At 28.1% G+C, this 24,051-nt stretch overlaps 1 protein-coding gene and 1 long non-coding RNA gene across 2 annotated transcripts in view; one reads left to right on the forward strand and one right to left on the reverse strand.

Annotated features, from left to right (window-relative positions):
- The window catches only part of LOC149057985 (uncharacterized), a 46,353-nt gene extending 22,447 nt beyond the window's left edge, over positions 1 to 23,906 (reverse strand). Inside the window, exons 1-2 of the long non-coding RNA XR_016190131.1 lie at positions 23,592 to 23,906; positions 23,363 to 23,508 (exon numbers count right to left, since the gene is read on the reverse strand). This is a non-coding gene — a long non-coding RNA (uncharacterized LOC149057985). The remainder of the gene's footprint in view (positions 1 to 23,362; positions 23,509 to 23,591) is intronic.
- Positions 3,159 to 6,343, forward strand: LOC149057987 (uncharacterized). The gene is made up of 3 exons (XM_089220454.1): positions 3,159 to 3,628; positions 3,692 to 3,852; positions 6,266 to 6,343. Exons 1-3 carry the CDS (start codon positions 3,190 to 3,192, stop codon positions 6,341 to 6,343), a joined length of 678 nt encoding a protein of 225 aa, XP_089076580.1. The 5' UTR covers positions 3,159 to 3,189.
- Positions 23,907 to 24,051: the final 145 nt, after the last annotated feature.

The following is a 24,051-nucleotide window of genomic DNA, read 5'->3' on the forward strand; positions in this document are numbered from 1 at the left end:
GGACTCGGTATTTCAATGCACGAGGTCCCGAGTTCTATATACATTATTATATAATACTATACGACCATATAGGTATGTCGCCTGCACGTGCATCAGTGCAAGTTTAGAGTCACTGCCCTAAGTATAGCACAAAATCATTCAGACAAAACAGCTGAAAAAATGAATACAATAAATATGTTTTATATAATACTATATAATTTAATACAGGTGCATTATATAAATACTGAAAGCTTGTATATTTAGAAAAAAAATAACAATTCACAGATACCATGAGTAAATGGATAGGTGTCCTATACCTATATATATATAGATTGTATGAATGACGATAATAAATCAATTTTCAATGATTTAAAATATTATATTTGAGGCTATAAATATAGAAATGGCTGTGATTAAAATAAATAAATAATATATCATGTATATATTATTATAGTTAAGGTTTGGAAGTTATAGAAGCAAAAAAGGCAAAATAGACATGTAAATATGCAAGAAAAAAATTATTTATTTATTAAAAGTGTGTTACTTATTCATTAACATACACGAAAATAAATTCTAAATACATATATTTAAAAAAATTGTATTATTTAAAACTCTTATATATAAATAAAAATAAAAAATTATGGCACGTTACCGGTTGGCGTTTGAGATTTTATTTAATTGAAAAAATAGTGTAATAAATATATTTTCATTATTTGTGAAATACGAAATAAATATATGTTGAATAATACCTGTTAAGTTGTTTTTCGCGTTATTAGCGTTGTATTATGTAACATTATTTAAAATAAATTGGTTAAGAATGAAAAAAAATTAATTTTTGTTGGAAATATTAAATATGCATACAAATATGCGAACATCAATGAAAATCGACGAAATATGCACTTTTCCTCTGAAATTATCGAAATATGCAAAATATGAATTTTAATTTTTAAACTCAACATTGTATAGTTCGGATACTATCTTGGTCTACTACAATTCGACAGCATATAGAACAATATGCAACTCCTATAACTTCAGAACCCTAATTATAATTTTATACTGTTCACGTATTTAAAAAATGTCAATAAGTGGTTGAACGAGATGATAGCTCCTCCTAATTGCAAATCATGAACCATTCTGATGTTACAGATTCAAGTAGAATAACTTTAAACGAAATGATCGGAATTGGACATCGCGGTCATGCCTAAGTAAAAAAAGACCAAAATGTCCGACTTCGACATGACCAAATAAATATTCAATAGACTTATAATTATAATGCACCATAATATGAAGTATATTCGTATGATTTATAGCATGCATATAATGATAACTGATACCATATAGCCACAGATATCCATACAAATTGTAAGTATCTAAGGAAAAAAATACAACCTGTTGTTGCTAATACAAAATGCTATTATTATTATTATTATTATTTAACATATGAGAATATTTAAAAAAAATAATAACTATTACTCAGTAGCACTGAGTAGCACAAAGGGGCGGACTGGGCCGGCGGGATACTGGGAACTTTCCCGATGGGCCGCTGCTCAAAAATAATTTGTTATTCTTATATACTTAATACTTATACAAGATGTTATAACACTATAATAATGAGTTAAAATATAAATTATAAATATTTTTTTTTTTCATATAATAACACGCAAGTGTAAAAATTCAAAATTGTTTATATTTGGTGTTTAAAAATAGATTTTAGGTTTCGAATTGACTGATAATCCTCCACTCCACCCAATCTGCATCACGAACAATTATTATTTATAACGTCTATTAATAATGTTGATTATACCAATCGATTAATGCGCGTTTATAACCACGGCTAGTCTTCATCGAGAATTTACATTTTACAATATATTAATATACTGTATAGGTAGTGTTAGTGTTACGTTCGATGATATTATATAATGTTGTGAGATTTTTACTTGTTTTTATTTTATTTGATTGTTGAATGTTTTGTATTTTTTGGTGATTTTTAATACACCTGTCTATTGAGTATTGGTTGTTGTCTGTTAAAAATGGAAAACAAAAGAAAGGGTGGTGCCAAAAAAATGAAACTATTAAAAAAGTCAAGTGAGAACTGTGTAAAGATTAATCATTGTTTTACACCAATTGTGACTCCTCTATGTTATAGTGACTCTGGTAAGTATAAATTTGATTTCAAAGCTAGGTATGTCATGAAATTGCATATTTTTTTATTTAAAACCCATGTATTTCTATATTTTAGTACGATGGTGAAAATAAAAATAGGAAATTATTTTTATACGACTTATGAGTGTATGAGTATGACCAAGAATTTTAATAATGTATGTATTAATTTAGTTATGCAAAAAAATATTAGCAATCAACCACTATTAGGCATTGGAAATGTGAGTATCTACCTATTTTACCTAGAATAATTATTTACCTAGAATTCTTTAAAAATAATATGTATATAGTTTATAACCGAAAGAAAATTAATTCAGCCATAATAGTTACTAAACTACAATATAAGTGTCAAAATACTTCATATTTTTACATTAGCTATTAAATATGTTATGATTAAATTATTTTCATAAATATATTATATAAGTATTAATTGTGAAATACTTGCTTAATATTAAACAAAACTAAAATCACCTATTAAAACTATTTTGGTAAGTTTAGTTTACACAAAATATAGTTAGTAAAAATTAATTATTTTTAATATTTAAAATGATTATTTCATATTTTTTATTATACTTTACTAATGTAGATTAACAATATAATTTTTTAGAGTAATGTGAATAATGATAAAATTAATTCTGGTACTAGTACTGTACCAGTACTAAGATCTGTTATAATGGATTTTCATGACAACCAACTAGTTCAAAATCAAGTAAGAATGAAAAAGTTTGGTTCAATTAGATAAGAAAATATAAATCATGTTAAAATGTATAAGAGTTTTAGTATTTACTATTATAATAAATAATAATCTTGTTGCCATGGTAAAAATGAGTGTTGATATAAATACATTCATATTTTTTGTCATTCATAATACCTATTCTAGTTGAACAGTCACATATTATATATTATTGTGTTAATTTCTAATTAAAAGTTTTTTAGTATATTCGTATTTTTGTGCCTATACAATTATCGTATTACATTAAGTGTTTATTAAATTTAATTAATCACAAATAAACGTAATATTTAACGAACCCGTCTAACAGCGAATTGAAGATGTCGGAAGGCGATTATAATGAAAACGCATCGTCCAAAAATGATCAGATGCATGAAGTTTCCAACGATCTTCAAGGAAAACAACAGGACATTTTGGAAAGTTCAGATGATTTGCAGACGCCCGAAAGACTTAGCTCAGTGTCAGAGACAGAGAGGTCTTCAGCCATCGATCCGCTAGTGCTATCCACGACCGATCTTATGTTGCAGATTTTCTATAATATCCGTACAAATCAGCTAAATGAACTTGAAAGTCACGGGCCCGCAGATTTATGTAATTCAATTCCAAATATGCCAGTGATTCATACATCTTCTGTCACCGAGGACTGCCCCGAAGATGTCGAGATGAATACACTGTCTAGTGACTCGTATACGGCGCTGAAGGATTCAGTCTCAACTGCAGACGAACCGCCAGCAGAACTAATTCCGATATTCGATGAAAGTATGGCATTTTGTTACTATAATTTATTGTCGGATACGGAAAAAATAACACCTACCATTTCAGAAAATTGCGAGATGGAACTTGTCCCGTCCAAGCCGTTGCTTCAGCCAACGTCTGAAATCGATGTTCTCGAGGATTCGATCCCTTGCAGTCGAGCAGTATCGATGTCCAATATTTCTATAAAGTGTGGTAAGGTCGAGACTGTAGGATTTGTTGTGGCTCTAGTAAATGTTAATTTTATTATTTTACAACATAATATATGATTCAATGTATATTTTAATAATTATATCTATTTAATCGTTTTGTAAAGCCCACTATATTATGTTAAACATTTTTTTTTTATTATTATCATAGATTTCTTTTGTTTATATTACTATATTAACGTAATAATCTATTTTACATTTAAATCCGAGCCCTACTAGTAATTTAACTTCTTAAATTATGGGTGTGAAAAATTGTAGCATTTATTCAAAATATATTCATATGGACAAGTTAGATTTTTAAAAAATCACCATATTATTCACAACAATTTTCATATTAATTTGAGTTGAAAATAAAATATTTCTTTATTTCTTTTTGCTTCTAAAATTTTAATATTTAATATTAGATACCTTAAAACCTCATACATATATATTATATATTTTCTACATTAAATCAAACAATTAAAATGTTTTGACAGTTGACGTGTCATAAAATATATATTTTCGAAAATTCTATCTGAGTTTTAAATCATTATATTTATTTTACATTATCTATACATACGACTATTATCAAAGAATTTATATTATGGTACTTAAAAATAAAATTTGTTTTTATAGGAACTTCACTTGAAAAAGTTTTGTATCTGTGTATATTTGTCTAGATGGTAGCATATTCTTCATCGATTTATTTTCACTATTATCTTAGTAGAAAAATTGTTTAATAAGTCAAATCATCAATTTCTAAATTTACTCAGAAACAATATTTTTAAAAACTAATTGTCATACAAATGATTCTCACTATACTCAATTATGCATAGTTTTTAGTTAATATTTCTTTTGTTGTAGTTTATACGAAAACCGTGACTTTCACAAACCTTCTACCATCATACGTTTTAGTTATAAACATTCATAAGTACGAATGATTGGATAAAGTTATAATTTAACCATAAACCTTTAAAGTGTTCATATACAATAGATGTTACAAAACAGTACCTAATTAGAAAAATAAAATAAAATTCTTTATTAGAATTTCATATCAGAATTTTCCAATTTTTGTACACGAAGTACACTATATTACTGTAAACAAAACCTGTATAATAAAGACAATATTTTCACAAATCTCATACATATATTCCAGTTTGACGCGTTTATTCACAATACATAAAAATAATTAGTTATTCGTATAAATGTGTATAGAATTTCTATAATTAATGCAGTATAGCCATTTTATTATTAACAGATGATATTTTTGTGGACGAGTCTTAGTAAAACAAATATATCTCTAAATATTAAAATTTCTATACCACATTACTTGTAGGAGTTCAATGTACGTTTACACGAATAAACGATTTGTCGTGTTATTTAATTGGTATTTTTTTATGATATTACCCTATGTATTATTTATAAACGCGTCAAACTATTTTAGAATTAACGTATGTGTTTTTTGAAAATTTTGTCTTTATTATACAGGTTTTGTTTATAGTAATATAGTGTACTTCCTGTACAAAAATTGGAAAATTCTGATATGAAATTCTAATAAAGAATTTTATTTTATTTTTCTAATTACTGTTTTGTAACATCTATTGTATATGAACACTTTAAAGGTTTATGGTTAAATTATAACTTTATCCAATCATTCGTACTTATGAAATGTTTATAACTAAAACGTATGATGGTAGAAGATTTGTGAAAGTCACGGTTTTCGTATAAACTACAACAAAAGAAATATTAACTAAAAACTATGCATAATTGAGTATAGTGAGAATCATTTGTATGACAATTAGTTTTTAAAAATATTGTTTCTGAGTAAATTTAGAAATTGATGATCTTGACTTGTTCAAAAATTTGACCTCTAAGTTAATATTAGAAATAAAATAATGAAGAATATGCCACCGAAATTCTAGACTTAGACAACTATATACACTGATAACCCTTTTCAAGCGAAGTTCTTAAAAAAACAAATATTATTAAGTACCATTATATAGATATACTTTGAAAATAATCGTATGTTTAAATAATGCAAACTAAATTTAATGCTTTAAGAATCATATAGAATTTTCGAAAATTTATTTTTTATGAATGTCGACTGTCAAAAAATGTATATTAATGTTGACAATAGTTTTAAATATGAGCTTTTAAGATATCTAATATTTGATATTAGGTTTTAAATATAAAGATAAATATTATATTTTCAACTCAAATTAATTTGAAAATTTTCGTGATGATGTCGTTTTTTTCAATATTCTAAGTTTCTTATAAAAATATATTTTGAATGTACGCTATTTTCAGCAACTGACTTATGAGACTTTTACTGAAAAATCACTTATTTATGAAAAAAAATTATTATTCAAAAATGACTAATTTATTAATAAAAAAAACTAGCTATGAATCATAGCACCGAAATCCTAAAATCTAGTAGGGCGAATAAAATTTCAAGAGACCTATTACTTTAATATTGTCAAAAATGGAGTTCCGTGAAGAGGAAAGTGGTCAATATGAACCGGCCGAATCATAAATCTTCAAAATCTCCCTATTCTAACCTAAAGTTCAGCAAAACTGGTCATATCCTAGTTACCTCTGTCATAACCATATTACTTTCCCTCGTCTTTTTTACAGCCCATTCTGCCCATTAGTATTTTTTCACTTTGTTTTATTTGTTAAATTAAAACTTTTAAATTACACCTCCATACAAAGTTGTCAACTTGCTACCTACAACGTACAACATACGTGTATCAATGGTTCGCGTAGTGCGAGCTAAACGCTTACACGTGAGACCCAGTGGAGCTGAAGGATTTCGATGCATTGTTTGTGGTGTGAACTCGTCATTTTTGAATGACTTATGAGTATGTAAATTAAAAATATTTGAAAATTGCAAATGAGTTCCGTAACTCGTTTAAAAATTTATATATTGTAAAATACCAACGAGAGAAACTTGATAATCTTCTTAGCTAAAATTCAATAAAGGGTCAGTTCGCTCTAATATCAAAATTAGCAATACACAATTGAAACTAGTGAACAAAGATTTGATATATAGTACGTGAATAAAACGGAGAGAACACATGCGGTTGCAACATTCTCTCAATGAAATAAGGCTGTTAGGGCCGGAAGCATATTATAATAATAATATGCGCACTCCGGACACCTTTTTTGCTCACCACTAACACCTATAGGTCTTATATATACGAGGACTAGCTGGGTGTGTAGTGCTGTAATAGCTCGAACAGCTGTGGTCGGGATTGCCGGGCAAATACTGTCGAGCTACGTAATGCGTGTAGTGTACCTATTTACGTTTATTATGTGTGTATATATGTTGATGTGTGTACAGTGAATTAAAATTAAATAAGTGGTAACGCGATTGTTGATAAATAATAAGTTGCTGTATAATAAACTGGAAATGTAGAAATAAATATAAAATTCGCAATAGTATTAATAATAAAAATGAAGTATAATTCAAGGTAGCTATTTGAGCTGCGCGAGTAGGTATACTGTAGGGGGTAGCCCTTCTGGCTCAACAGAATAATATTAATATAAAACAATCCGTGCAAATTAATCTGCGGTCCTTATGACCAAACTAATATAATATTTTTCAAATTTGCAGTAACAAATATAAATGTCAAAATACTATGTGTCCTTCTGGCACATCAGAATAATACAAAATATAAAGCCCTTATGGCGCATTGGAATTTAACAATAAATAATAATATAAGTTCTGTACGGCACTTGTGGCACGATATAATATATAATAATAAGTATAACGAATATAATAATAATAATAATAATAATAATAATAATATAAAATAAATAACTCACAGTTTTTCGGTGCACTGCTGGCCAGCCGCTGCCTAGCTATATAATTTTACATTAAAAAACAAAGAATGATGTTTACACATAAATATAATAACTTCGGTGATTGGCACCACGAAATTCACAATAATAATAATATAGCGTCGCGCCGGCGATTTAATATAATACTTCAATTCGTAGCAAAGTAATTAGGCCCTTTGTCACTAATATAACATTGTAAACCTGAACCTCAAACTTTTTTTCAGCATTTAGAATAGGTGTATCTGAGGATTTTTCATCATACATTTTTTTCTTACACCGACTTCTGACTTCGGGAAACTTTATTTCAATTAAAACATCTACATCACATTCTTCAAATTTACTATTCACTAGTTCAATAAAATGATCAGTTCTTTTTTTTACATTTTGCATATTTCTTTATAATTTTTTCAATTGTACTAAAGAACCATCAACCAATTCTTGCGACATAATCAAATCCATACCTTTTGTTTGTAAATACCTGGAGAGAGGACCAACAATCTCAAAAATATACCGAAGGAACGGTATTTACCGAAGAGACGGTATTTACCGAAAAATACCGAATTACCGGTATACCGATAGAAACCGGTATGTAAATACATACCGAATACCGGTGAGTGAATTTTTCATACCGCCAACTCTAAGATTTTTTGTACTTCTTAAGGAATGTCATATGGAGTCATGGGGATACTATTATAAACTTCCGGTTATTTTTTCAAATAACAATCCTTTTTTTTTACAATAGCTAAATTATGTTATGTAAATATGAACTATTATCCCTATTACTGTAACTGTATATAATGATTTAAATAAAGAGTACCTAGGTCAATTCCTAGTAACGAAAAAATATATTACCGTTTGGGTATTTACTATTTACGCTATACTTATATTTTTTGTTTTAGATACAAAATTAAAGCACAATTTTTAAAAGTAAAAAAAACTAATTTATATTATATACCTAAGTAGACTTTAAATTATATCTTATACACTATATATTTTGTAAATCCAGGGAAGCCAGCAGCGGTAAGAGAATCAAGAGCCGCACAATGTAACAAAAAATAACATGATGTGTTCATCATAAAAAGGAAATGGAATAATACCTATTGCAGTATTTCTATATTAGTGAAAATGTTAGAACGCTAACCACGTGATTCGACGAACCTATTGGCTGCTACAAATAACCAAATGTAAGTATGTATAACATAATATTCAAATATAATTCATCATTCATCAATCATCATATTTAGTGGTTTTGTTAAATCATGAGAATAAAGATGAGATAATATTTCAATCGATCCTGTTATAGTATAATGACATTCTACTTATTTCAAAGTGTTATTCACTTTGATTAATATTTTTTAATGAAATAAGTAAAAAAAAAAAACAATAGCAGGTATAATCATCATATCATATCATTGTGACGATTATAATTATAATTATTGATTTTAAAGTACCCATTATACAAACTACCGATAAGATACTCAGTTAAATTATTATTATTATTATTTTTTTTAATCTGTATACTATAGACACAAATGTTGAATTCATTATTCAAACATTTTAAATTATTTTTTTAGAATACCATAATAGGCCATTTATGTCACAATAAGTTTTTTCTTTGTTATGTGTGAATGAAGTTATTCATTTATATAATTCGCCAAAATATATAACACAATTATAACGAATATGCGTTAAACGGATAATAATATTTCTGATGTATTCTCACACTTCATGCGATAACAAAACAAAAATCTGATACGTATGCCAAAGAAGCCATCTCCTCCCATCTCTCTTACAAAATTCACACCTATACTCTTCACGATATAAAATCCGTCATCGACAAACACATTTTAACTCAATGGCAGATCTCGCGGTCATCACTTCATACCAAGCTAAATAAAATAAAATCTACAGTTTCTCCATGGTCATTCTTCTCATTACCAAGACGCCAGGAAGTAATTTTAAACAGATTACGGATAGGTCACACATGGGTGACCCATAAACACCTTATGAACAGATCAGATCCTGACCAATGCCAAACTTGCGGTGAAACTTCCACGGTTGAACATCTAATATGCCACTGCCGTAAATTCACCGACATCAGAATCAAGCTCAACATAGAAAACAATCTGGAAGAAGCTCTAAGTCCCCAGCCAAGCAACATTGAAAAATTAATCAGTTATTTAAAACAAACTAAACTATATCAAATTATTTAACCTAGATATATCTCAATCCTTTTTTGTTCATACTATTACCTTTGTTTAAAAAAAAAATCGGGTAACACGCGGCTGGTATCGAATGGAGTCGCGGAAAAAAACTAGGGAAAATAAGTCCTGACGTAAAACGTCCCACCTTTAATAATATAGACTTAAATTTAATTGTTACCTATTATTTGTGTACCTAACGATTGGCAGTCGAACAAATACTGATAATCGTTTCAATATAATTGATAAAATAATAAAACGTATTGTAATAATTATAATAAGGTATGTCTGCCGTCGGCAGTTTGTCGAAAGTCTCTTGTTAATCGCAAAAATTTGCATTCATTTTATAAACAAATTGTGAAAAATGCTATGCTCTAAAAACTAAAAAAGTATAAAGAATAAAATAAAACATTATTAGTATATTTTAATCACCCGAAACATATTTTACTTACGGACCAACGTTTCAAAACACCAGAAACAAGATACCTTTCCATCAAAATCTCAGCCCTAATTATTAAAATAGATAACAAATATACATGGACAAGCATTTTTATATTACACACTAAAATATCAAGTACAACTATAGAACTAACATCCTCAACCAACCTTAATCGATGGAGGAAGCACTAGGAGAACACAATACTCACTTAATACATAGCTTCTTCAAATGCCAATGCATCGACACCAAAATCTAATACTATAAAAAATGTCACTACTCACTACTAACAACTGTATTGTAATATTATATAAAACTGTAAAAACTACTAACCCATAATCATGTAATTCCCAACTATAACTTAATTGTGGTAAACGGACGTTTCGCCCCCGCACCGTTTCGTCCCCGTCAAAAAAAACCCGTCCGCGGCAGTTTTTAAGATAGGACGTTCGTCCCGGAGAATTATAAGACATAGGACGTTTGGTTCTCGGCATATTTTGATTAAGGGACATTTGGTTCTCAGGTTTTAAATAAACAGCATTCAGACATTAAATTATATTAAATTTCGAAGTAATTATATACTAGGAAACTTATACTAGCAAACAAGAAAAAAAATAACAAACACTTGGTAGATCGTATGACTGAGTACATTAATGAGAAGCTTGCGTGAATTGAATACTTAAAGAAAGTTTATTTCAAATTTGCAAATCAACGATTTTAAATATTTGTATTTATTATACAGAGTGATTGATTTATCCAACAACACTCATTTTTTCAAAAAGTATTTAACAATGAAATATCAGTGCAATTGTGTTTTTACCATTTAAACCAATCTATCTGGCGAAAGGTTCAAGAATTGGGATTAGCCGTTAGATATAAACAAGACAAACAATTTAGAGAGGCTGTAAAAATGATTCCTGCCTTAGCATTTCTTCCTGCAAATATTGTAAAAAAAGGTAATTTATATTTTTTTTAATGTATACATTTATATAATCTTTAAGTATTTAAAAATATGTAGGAATGTCACTATTATTAGAATGATTATTGAAATCATTGGAAGGATTAGACGATATCTTGGTGTATTTTGATTCAATTTACGTCATCGAAACTTACAAATACACAATAACGGAGTACGGTACAATTCGCTTTCTACGAGATCCACCAATATTTTTACCGCACATGTGGAACGTTTACAATGCCACAAAAGAAGGTTATGGTCGGACCAACAACGTGTCAGAAGGGTTCAACAATAAATTAAAAAATATTGAAAGAATTAAACATCCTAATTTATATATATTTATTGAATCAATGTGCAATGCCATGCGTCTGCAACGACTGCATTGGTACGAAAACAAAATGAAATAATAAATGTACCGAAAATACCTACTTAGTTTTAAGAAAAAGAAATTACAGTCATTTTGTACAACATTTAACTATAATAATGATAATGACATTTTATATTAGGAATTTAAAAATAATAAGTCAGCTGACGTACGTGAAGTTGGCCCCCCCACATCAACCCAGAAACTTCAAACCTCTTTAGAAAAATTGCTACTTATTTGCTAGAATTTGCTATGTAGTTTTTAGAATTTGCATGGTTTTGGTTTTCCCAGCAAAAACATTTTTCACTCGGGGGGGCCAACTTCACTGTAGCCCCCCCACATTTACTCAGAAACTTCAAACCTCTTTAGAAAAATTGCTACTTATTTGCTAGAATTTGCTATGTAGTTTTTAGAATTTGCATGGTTTTGGTTTTCCCAGCAAAAACATTTTTCACTCGGGGGGGCCAACTTCACTGTAGCCCCCCCACATTTACTCAGAAACTTCAAACCTCTTTAGAAAAATTGCTACTTATTTGCTAGAATTTGCTATGTAGTTTTTAGAATTTGCATGGTTTTGGTTTTCCCAGCAAAAACATTTTTCACTCGGGGGGGCCAACTTCCCGTAGCCCCCCCACATTAACTCAGAAACTTTAAACCTCTTTAGGAAAATTGCTACTTATTTGCTAGAATTTGCTATGTAGTTTTTAGAATTTGCATGGTTTTGGTTTATTCCTAATATATTTATATCATTTTTAAATCTCTTTAGAAAAATTGCTACTAACTTTTTATTTTTTTTTTTATTGAATAAAAACATGATGAATACGTGTTTTTTTAATTTTATTTTTTCTTATGTTTAAAAAATTATATTTATTCTCATTATTAGAATGAAAACAAAAAATAAAATATAAAATATTTTTTTCGATTCATTCTTCCATCAACAAATATAATAGAGTATCATGTTGGCCATTGGGTGTATAATAACAAAATAGTTTATTATAAAAATTAAAGTCTAATGAACTATACTATAATGAACATTATTAATTATAAGCAATTTAAAAAAAAATGAAATAAGTCTTTTATCTAAAAATGATAATAATAATATTAAAAGTTTAAATTAACATTTCACGTGTTTCTTTTTAAAATGTTTAGTTTAATCTTATATATACAAGAAGATGTGGAGTTAAATATTTTTCTTTTGTACTTGAGAATTTCATAATTTTTTTCAAAATATCATTGTGAAGTTCCCATTTATTTTCGGATCTTCGTATATACGCCACGTAGTGACCAGAACTAAAAGCTACAGCTCCGTAAAATATGTAGCTGAAAAATAATATATGAGTATGATTGTTACTAAGTTGTATGAAATTATATGAAATTTGTTCAATTTTAACTCAGTAAAAATAAATATAATTATATTTTTTGTTTAAATTATAAATAAAATTTTAACTACTATACTAACTTTTTTGTTTCAATATTTATGTTCACTGGAAAATCATCCAGCTTAAATTGTTGATTTTCAGCAAAAATATCAGTCTCAATAAATAAATGATATCCCAAGACTCTGGATGAATTCATGATCCCGCTACAAAATTCTTCTTGGCATTCGTATCTATTATTTTCTATATACTGAATAAGACTTTGTTGTAATAAATTAAATCCATTGCCTTTAAAACGCATGATGATTGTTGGGCAACCGTGAGTTTTTGAAGCATTTTTACATTGATTATTAGAACAAGTGATGTATTCTTCAGCCGATGGTGCATCTTTGAGCAATTGTGTAACAATAAAAGAAACGTTACATTCAGTGTTAATTAGTTTTATGTTGGATACATTCATGTCTTCGTTAAAAATGCCTTTTAGTAGAACAAATCGATCGGTGTATGTTTTTTTTGATGTCTTGTGATGAGCTAATTCTTTGCAAAATTGTAACATCCTATTTTTACTTGTGTTTATAAAATCTTTGTAGAAACTTATATCAATGTATGCCATTACTAATATCGACGAAACCGAATCAAACGGGCAGGTGTTGTGTAATAAATATTTATTTTTATTATATCGAATAGGAGTAGATGTATTACCATTTAACAATATAGTATCCAATGATGAACGCGTTGAAGGATTACTAAGAATTCTTTCTATTTCTGGATTTGAACTCATATATTTAGTAACTCTTTGTTTTTTATGTTTATTTATTTGAACTGGAGAAATAGTTGTATCATTCCCAAAACCACGCCAATTTTCAACAGCACTCAGAGAACATTCCGAGTTAATTGAAGTACTTAATTCATCGTCCGTAGCTGAGGAGTTTGGACTACTGATAGAATAATTCTGAATATTATCATTGTTGGTTGGTATTGGACTTGTTGTATTTAAATCGGAATCAGAATAGTCAATATTTTTTAAATATTCTATTGGTGCACATACAAGTTTATTTTTTGATTTCTCGTGAACCATTGTGTCATCAATGATTGAAATGTGATTATTTCTGTGATCTTGTGATATTAAAGAGTCTCGAATCTGAGTACTTCTGGTCAGTTTTGCATTAGATTCAATACTTTTTAGATGTGTTATTATAAACCTATCCACACTCATAGGTCGAACATCAAACCTCAGAATTTGAGATTTAAGCTCTTTGAAATCATTTTCAACTACGGCAGAACTTCCATTAGTATAAGGTGATTTAAACATTGTTCTCATAACATTGGTCCATAGAGGGAAATCTTTACAAATACGTAGAACATGGTTGGCTAATTCAGGAAGATAATATGCCGATAACCGATCTCCTTTTACTAAAGAATTTGTTTTACTTTGCTCGTAAATACTGTTTAAATATTGCTGTACATGATTTGAACTTAATACTTCAATATTATTATCTTCTATAACATAATCATCATCAGTACTTTGAAAACCATCTATAAAATCATTTTGTTCAGGCAACCCTTTTATTTTATTAATTATATTTTCTCTATTTTTCTCAGCCGGAGTTTTATTATGGTTATCATTTTCAATCCATCCATCAGTTTCGCTCATAATTACAGTCAGTACCGCTTCTAAATAATAACCAAATTCAAAAAGATTTTCTGATGATAAGAGAAGCCGCAGTGATCTAACATAAAATTCTTTCAGTGTTTTATTTCTTACACCAGTTAAACATTTCAATCGACAAAATATTTTAATAACATGTGCAACATCTATGCGTAAGAAACAACACGGTAAACGTTCCTCATGACCCATCAATGCCATGAAACAATTTTCTACATAGCTGCTTATGCTGCTACCGTTACAAAAGGCTCTCGACGTGGCTCCAAGTAGAGCTTTCGAATAATCACAGACAACTTCATTAGGATTGCCAATACCAAACTGCATCCATTCACTCAACCATAAAAAAATTGTCAAAGTATTTTGTTTTTCTGACAACATTTGTGAAACAGTCATGTTATTTCCAAAACTGGTACTTACTACAGCCTCATATAAGAATATGTGACTTGATAGTAATTTTAGCGACGAACGTTTAAGCTTTTTAACTAAAGAACCAGTAGCATCAATTGATAACTTACAATAATTTTTGCATGCTTCTTTGTAAATTATAATTTGATGTTGAGTCCAATAATGTACTAAAAAAGGATCGATGCCAATAGTATGTATAGACCCTGAATACTTTGAATTATTCTTAAATTCTACAAGTGATTGAACTGAGCATTTATATTTTTTACCTATTTCTTTATCTTTCGACTCCTGTTTCGCTTTTCGTAAGACAGATGTCTTATATAAATTTGGTGGGGAAATACTACCAAACTCCATATCATCAACATTTGCACGCCTCCAATTGCAAGCGAGATCGGTTTTTAATGATTGCCCTATTTCTTGACGTTTTATTCCTTTCAACGGTCTTTTTGTATTATGTTGATGTTCAAGCCCCTTTGTGTTATTCGTTAAAATTGAAACATCTAGCGGTTTTCCTTCGTCAGGTTTAGATTCACTCCAACCAAAAAGATTAGCATCACAATCCTTACATTTTGCCTTAAATGTAATGTAATACCTACTTTCGGAATTCGTGTATGCTTTCCCTCTTTTATAAATGAAGTTACAAGGAAGTTTATGAGCCTTTAAAAATTCATCATTTATTATATCTGTCCAAACATATGGTGTTAATATTTCATAATTTCTTCTTTTATTTTTTCTTTTATACGAAGTTGTTGTAGGACATATTAGTCTAAATTTTTCATATGACAGATAAAATTTAAATAACTCTCTACTAGAGTCATTTAATGATAATGATGATTCTGATGACGATATAAATGATTCATCTGTTGAACTTTCTTTATCATTTGATGATAGAACAGTTATTTTTTCATTAATACCTAGTAGATTCTTTAATTTGGTTTGCCAATTATTTCGATTATGATGCACAGCCAAATGCAATGTTACTGATGTAATTTTTCCTTCAAGAGCAGTAGAAATCTCATTCCAAATTTTCGAAGAGGCTTTTTTCAAAATACCATTTTCATTAAATAAGTCATTTTTCCTTTTTTCAAGATGACTGAAGACAATACCTAGCTCAACTACTGGTTTTCTACCTTTCTTCGATTTTTCCTAAAATAAAATTGTTTAAAAACTTAGACACCCGCATTTTATATTATCAGAAAAAAAAAATATGTAGGTATTTATTGTTGTTTTTAAAAATAAAATATCAATCTCGCAATCCATTTTACATATAGCACAGTAGGACAATAAGTTATCACTTTAATAGCTTAATATATATAGTAAATTTTGTTAAATATTGATTCAATTTTGTATCATTGTAAAAGAAAAACGTTTCTGAGCAAAGGCTGTCAAAGGTATTTTATATTCATATTAGGTACCAAAATACACATAAGTCGTAATTAAAAAAATTAAAAATTTGTTAATTTTTTGACTAATTCGATATAATGTTATTCAAATTTGAACATAAAATTACTATAGCAGCACCAATTTTATATTTTTAACATTATTCTACTTTAAAATATCATTAAATATAGAAAATATAACCTACTTGAAGCTGGCACCACAAAGTTAGCACAATCAACTAAAACCATTCCAACAAACTCTACTCGGACTTGTTGGACAATTGTTGGATTTTGTTTGAAGCTATAAAAAAAGTTATTCGATTTCAAAGTTTGTAGTGCCAACTACATGACCAGCACTACATTTATAAAAAAACACTTCAAAACTCTTACAAAAATACTCATATAACGTTGTTGGACATTGTTGGGCATTTGTTGGAAGCTATATAAAAAGGTATTCAATTTCAAAGTTCAAATGCCCAACAATGTCCAACAACGTTATATGAGTATTTTTGTAAGAGTTTTAAAGTGTTTTTTTATAAATGTAGTGCTTGTCATGTAGTTGGCACTACAAACTTTGAAATCGAATAACTTTTTTTATAGCTTCCAACAAAATCTAACAATTGTCCAACAAGTCCGAGTAGAGTTTGTTGGAATGGTTTTAGGTGATTGTGCTAACTTTGTGGTGCCAGCTTCACGTAGGTGAAAATATAAGATATGAAAATAAATTTATATTTTAAAATAGTTTTTATTTATTAAATATATTTATACTACCTAATAATCTTATAATTTACTTAATTATATTTATTCTTCTTTAGATTCTGAACGAAGTGATTAATGTATTGATTTTACAATTATGAGTTTTTTTTTTGTATGTATACTGTACAACAATTTTCGATATTTCTAATTATTTTTTTTAAAGTGTCAATAAAAAAATTTTGGGTACTCAAAAAAACTTGAAAATTTAATACAACGTTACTTATAAGTCGCTCTTATTGTAGTTAAAAAAAAATCAAAAATTGTTAAGCACAATCTTTTTTATAAGTGTTAAAAGTTCAAATTTTTACAAAATATGTCAAAATCGCGAAAATAAACAATTAATTTTGTAGTTGAAAATTCATAAAAATGTTGTATAAGTAGCTACGAGTTAAAAATTTAATACAAGATTTTCAATAAGTTTGGCTTGTATTATTATTATATAAATATTCATATTAGACGAGGAATTTCAAAAAATTAATTTAATTTTAAAATAACATGAATTATTGAAGTAATCTTACTACTATTAACTTAATATAATAACAGTTTATGTATATTAGGTATTTCCTATCATGAGATAAAATATCATTCTGAGAACCTTAATTTAAAACATAAAAAAGCGGGTAAGTGGATGTCGCTCTGCTGTACATTAGGGGGTGGGGTGGACCTCTGACTAGGGTAGGTTAAATTTGAATGAAATGATAGGTATCATTGTATACAAAAAACGATTCTAAACGGAGATGATTTGTCAGTCTAGGATATATTATAGATTATTAAATATCGAACCTTAGATTTAAAAAGAAAATTTGTCATGCATTTCTAGCTTAAAATAATTTGCGAATTTTTGTGATTTTTACGTATTTAGTCAAAATTTTAACTTTAAATGCTTATAAAAAAAAATCGTGCCTACGAATTTTTAATATTTTTTAACTGCTATTGTTACAATGTGTTAGAAGCCTTGTATTAAATTTTCAAGCTTTTCTACCGAACAAATAAATTTTTATCGATATTTATAGAAAAAAAAACTAAAAAAGTTGAAAAATTAAAATGTCAGTAAACAGCTCAAAACAAATCTAAATATTTTGAAAATTGTATCAAATATATAAAATGCCTATATAAATATTCAGTGAAAATTTCAAGTATCTGCGGTCATTTGTTTTAGTCTTTTAGAGTTACACCAAAATAAGAAAATCACTAAATGTGAAATCCAGTGAAAATCCAATGTTGTAAAAATTTAAATTTCAAATGCTCATAAAAATTTAATTTGAATTTCCGGTGGAATTTTTATTTGTGATAAAGATTGAAAAACTTGTAAGAAATCTTGTATTAAATTTTTAAATCTTAGATTTAAAAAGAAAATTTTTTATGAATTTCTACCTTAAAATAATTTGAGAATTTTCGAGATTTTTACGTATTTTGTCAAAATTCAAACTTTGAAGGCATATAAAATAAAATTGTGACAATGAATTTCTTTTATTTTTCAGCTGCTATTGTAACAATATATTTAGAGCCTTGAATTAAATGTTCAAGCTTTTCTGCCTAACAAATAAATTTTTATCGATATTAATTTTAAAAAAACTAATAATGATCGAAAATTTCAAATGCCTATGAATAGTTCAACTTAAGTCGAAATTTTTTGAAAATTGCATGTTTGATAGAATATACTTATATAAATATTCGGTGAAAATTTCATGTATCTATGGTCATTCGTTTTAAAGTTACATCAAAAACCAAAATCGATTTTGTCGAAAAATGAGTGTGCGTAAAATTTCCCGTTTTTCCCTTAATTTTTAGTTTGTTTTTCTCGATTATTTAGAAAAGTATTATTAAGAATTTTTTACTTTTGACCCCCCAAAGTACCAACTAGATTCACTTTCTGATCGAACGAGGTACTGAAGTCAAAAATCGAAGCACTTTTACTGCCCCAAAACGTGATGACAGACACAAAAAAAAACACACATCATTGTAAAATTAATACATTCATCGCTCCGCTCAGAATCTAATACAAACTGTTTTATTATTCGTAATTTCGTCACATTTGTCGTATTCACATAGGACACGGCGTAATAACCTTATGATAATTATTATTGCTTTATTATTTTCTTACTTCTAGATTTATTAAAACATAAAAGTACATAATTTATAAACAATCAAGGTAACTTACTATTTTGTTGTCCATTTTTCAAACGCGGCAAGCAAATGACAATGTGATAAATCAATATTATAAGTTGGTACACGAAATCGCATCAAACATCACACGTTGGAAATCGTAATACGAAAACGAATGACAGACAATCTAGTGTTTTTTACTTTATCGATAGTAAAATCAACGACGATACAATCATATGTAAATAACAAGATAACAATACTAAATATAAACCATTTTAATCGTTCGTATAGTCGATATACATAATAAGGTCGGGTTATATTAAACATTTAAAAATAGCAATATTTTAAAAGACAGTGGGAAATATTATTAGAACTCATATTATTTTTCATGTACTTTCTTGAAGTAATCGACCCGAAATCATTAGTGTGGGGCACAGGCGGGGTATCTTCACGGACATAATAAATTAATAACTAATAATGTATAGTTAAATTGTATTTGTTCATTACTGGGATAAATTAATTTAGTTAAGAATGTGACAGCCGACAGGTACTAGTCACAAAATAGGCACTTATCAAAGTACCTAAATTTACTTTGGATTTTATTTTTATTGTTATATAATAAAACAAATCTACCTATACCAAATAATACATAATATAATACTTTTCATGTAACTACTAGAGAGTAAATAAGAAATAATTATATGAAGTCTGAACAATCCGTTGCTATTACACGTTATGATTTGTCGATGGCTATAGTAGTGTTATAATATTATTTGATAAATCGTTGATTTTCGAAAAAAAAAAAAATTATGCAATTAGAAGTTAAATATGAACTATTTTGTTGCATAGTTTCCGCAAGCACTTTGACTTACTAATTTTGAAAACCAACTTGCTATTAATTGCTAAGTAATAAGTATTCGCTATTTTTTGACATATATTTGCAGTGGATTGCGTAAAGTGGGTGGGCCAAGTTCATTGACGTGTTGTTTATTAATTATTAAAATAATATTTGATGAGTCATTAATATTGATGTTATAACCATCTATGACAATACCAACATCAACAGACATGCTTAAAAATGACGCAATAAATTTGGCATCCAAAACTATGTTGAAAGTTGTGGACATAAAGCAATGTTACAAATTCTAAAACTTATGTTTCAAATTGTTGCATGAAATCTGCAAAACCTTATTGGCACAAGTTTGAATTTGGTCAACCATACTCAAGGTGTCAACTTCAGGACGTAAAAAAGTAATATATAACAGATAAATGATTATAATTAATAATGTTTATTATAATGTAGTTCATTAGACTTTAATTTTTATAATAAACTATTTTGTTATTATACACCCAATGGCCAACATGATACTCTATTATATTTGTTGATGGAAGAATGAATCGAAAAAAATATTTTATATTTTATTTTTTGTTTTCATTCTAATAATGAGAATAAATATAATTTTTTAAACATAAGAAAAAATAAAATTAAAAAAACACGTATTCATCATGTTTTTATTCAATAAAAAAAAAAAATAAAAAGTTAGTAGCAATTTTTCTAAAGAGATTTAAAAATGATATAAATATATTAGGAATAAACCAAAACCATGCAAATTCTAAAAACTACATAGCAAATTCTAGCAAATAAGTAGCAATTTTCCTAAAGAGGTTTAAAGTTTCTGAGTTAATGTGGGGGGGCTACGGGAAGTTGGCCCCCCCGAGTGAAAAATGTTTTTGCTGGGAAAACCAAAACCATGCAAATTCTAAAAACTACATAGCAAATTCTAGCAAATAAGTAGCAATTTTTCTAAAGAGGTTTGAAGTTTCTGAGTAAATGTGGGGGGGCTACAGTGAAGTTGGCCCCCCCGAGTGAAAAATGTTTTTGCTGGGAAAACCAAAACCATGCAAATTCTAAAAACTACATAGCAAATTCTAGCAAATAAGTAGCAATTTTTCTAAAGAGGTTTGAAGTTTCTGAGTAAATGTGGGGGGGCTACAGTGAAGTTGGCCCCCCCGAGTGAAAAATGTTTTTGCTGGGAAAACCAAAACCATGCAAATTCTAAAAACTACATAGCAAATTCTAGCAAATAAGTAGCAATTTTTCTAAAGAGGTTTGAAGTTTCTGGGTTGATGTGGGGGGGCCAACTTCACGTACGTAGTCAGCTGACCTAAAAATGTATTAATTTATTAATTTTTACGACATTTAATATGACTTAATATAATTGTGATTTATTTAAATTTTGACTAGGTATTTGTATAATTATAATTATATTGTGTGAATATTGATTATGTATTTGTAATTTTGTAATATTGTCATTTAAAAATTAAATTGTTCATTTAAAATTAAAGTACTTATCAAAATATGCTGGGGACCAAACGTCCTATGTCTTATAACTCTCCGGGACGAAACGTCCTATCTTAAAAATTGCCGGAGACTGGTTTTTTTGACGGGGACGAAAGGGTGGGGGCGAAACGTCCGCGATTCCTTAATTGTATATAACAATCAACAATGTAAAAATACCGTAAGCTAATGACGTTGTTGAAGCCTTATTATCAATAATAATTATTAATTTAAAAAAAAAAAAAAGCTAGAACTATACAAATAAACGTATTTTGGTAATTTTTTCACTTTACTTTTTTCCGGGATTATTTACTGGGACTTTTTTCTTCCGTTAACCGTCGAATGTACCTAGTCATTGATTAGGTCACCCTTATGGCAACGGGTGTGTTGCATTCGAATTAAATGTTAAATCATCGTCCATTACATACGAAAACGAATGTTTTTATATATATGGGAACGGTCAGCCTGCATTTCTAAAATATTGTACCTATTATATAATAATATATAGGTATTGGAGTAGCATATTATTATGTAATTTTTTTTCTCCCATTACGCCTTATTAATACACAGTAGATTGAACTAATTTTACAAACCAAATCACAAAATATATTAAATAATGTTTATTGAAATATTAAGTGCATTCCATAATTATTGTTTTTAACGTACTATGTGGTATAATGATATGTTAACACCTATGTAGGTATTTCAGAATAGATTCATACAATAAACACATAAATACATAATACATTTAATCTATTCTGTGGTATAAATAACATAATATTAATCTTAATTCTTTGAACAGTATGTTATTAAGTATAATAAACAATAAAACGCGTATCTAATGGTGAAAGTTTTAAGTCCCTTCGAATAATATTGTTTAAAAAGGTACAACAAATTCCTAAAATATTTATTTTTGTTTAAATATTTTCAAATTTACCGAAATTCGAAATTTGTCTGTATTCAAAATCGGGCATAATAATATTATGTAGGATTTTATAGATTTCTATGTTTCTTGGGTTGGTGCAAGAACAACTTATGTGGAGGTTCGTTGTGGTTTGTAAAGTTGTACCTATTTAAAATTGAACACTTAAATCTTCAAGCATTTGCTACTTCAATTGAATATTTTTTATCAAATTTTGAAATTTTGGGTTGATATTTGTTCTAAAATTAATTTAATGTTTTCGGTAGCTAATTTTACCTGTGTATAAATATTATGATGAGGAATGGAAATCCCAAACGTACTATTGACAAAAATGACAAAATCGAGTTAAATATCGATTGTATAGGAATAAACATCATTGAATCGATTGACGCCGTTTGAATAAATCAAAACGTAATATTTTCAGGTCAAATCCTCTTTCAAAATTACAGGTTAATCGAAAACGAACTTTTTCCATAGGTACCTACATGAAAATGATTTCAGAGAAGATGTTTTTGTGTTTTTTAACGAGCAACAAATAATTTGTTTTATATATTTTTATATGGATACCATACCAATTATTCAATAATTTCGTTTCATACAAATCAGAGACCCCGCCAGAGACCTAATTATTAGTATATTTTAAATTGTGGTCCTATAGCCGATAAACTATATTTTACAATATTTAGATTAAAATGTTATACTAATTACCCACGCAATACTACAGAATAAATAAATACCATTATTGTATGGCAGTATGCACAACAACACACTTAAGCACTAAAAAGTAAAAATGCAGTCGTACCTGTTTGGCTGTACAAATTACAACTGCAGTTTACTGCAGTCTGCACACGAGTTGTTATCGACGATCACGACGACGACTACCTTGGCCAATTATACATTTATTGCATAATGTGCACTTGTTAGAATAATTCGAAAAACTGTCAATCCCTAGGTACATGAATCATGCATAATATATTCATTTATATTATAGTCATTTAACAATATCAAGAATACTGTAGTATTATACGTACGTGACCTATGACCACCTTCCGAATGTTAACATTTAAATAATTCTGTCTGATAATACGACTTGTCACTCGTGTAATTGAATGTCAATACTCTGATGGGTACATACTACATTTATTTTGTACATAAATCATAATCATTATTATAATATGTAGGTACGCCCCATTATTATTAAGTTATAAGTGGGTAAACACAATCAAAAATATTCTTGAGATAGGTAACAAACTAACAACTTGTCAATATTTACTTTAATCGTATACGTTATTATTTTTATTTATATAAAAAGTGCAATATACATAATATACAATAATGTTGATAACGAGAAGACTTACCTAAAAATAAAAATAAAAAAGTGTTTTTTTTTTTATATATATATTATGTAAATGCATCAAATTTATTTTATTAAATGATAAATACATAGATGTCGTGATTGTAATACTCAGTCGTGAATTGTAACTACTAAGT

Source organism: Diuraphis noxia, unplaced genomic scaffold (assembly GCF_037042655.1).
Source record: "Diuraphis noxia isolate RWA-SAM2 unplaced genomic scaffold, SU_Dnox_SAM2 contig0002, whole genome shotgun sequence".
In the NCBI taxonomy this organism is placed as follows: Eukaryota; Metazoa; Arthropoda; class Insecta; order Hemiptera; family Aphididae; genus Diuraphis; species Diuraphis noxia.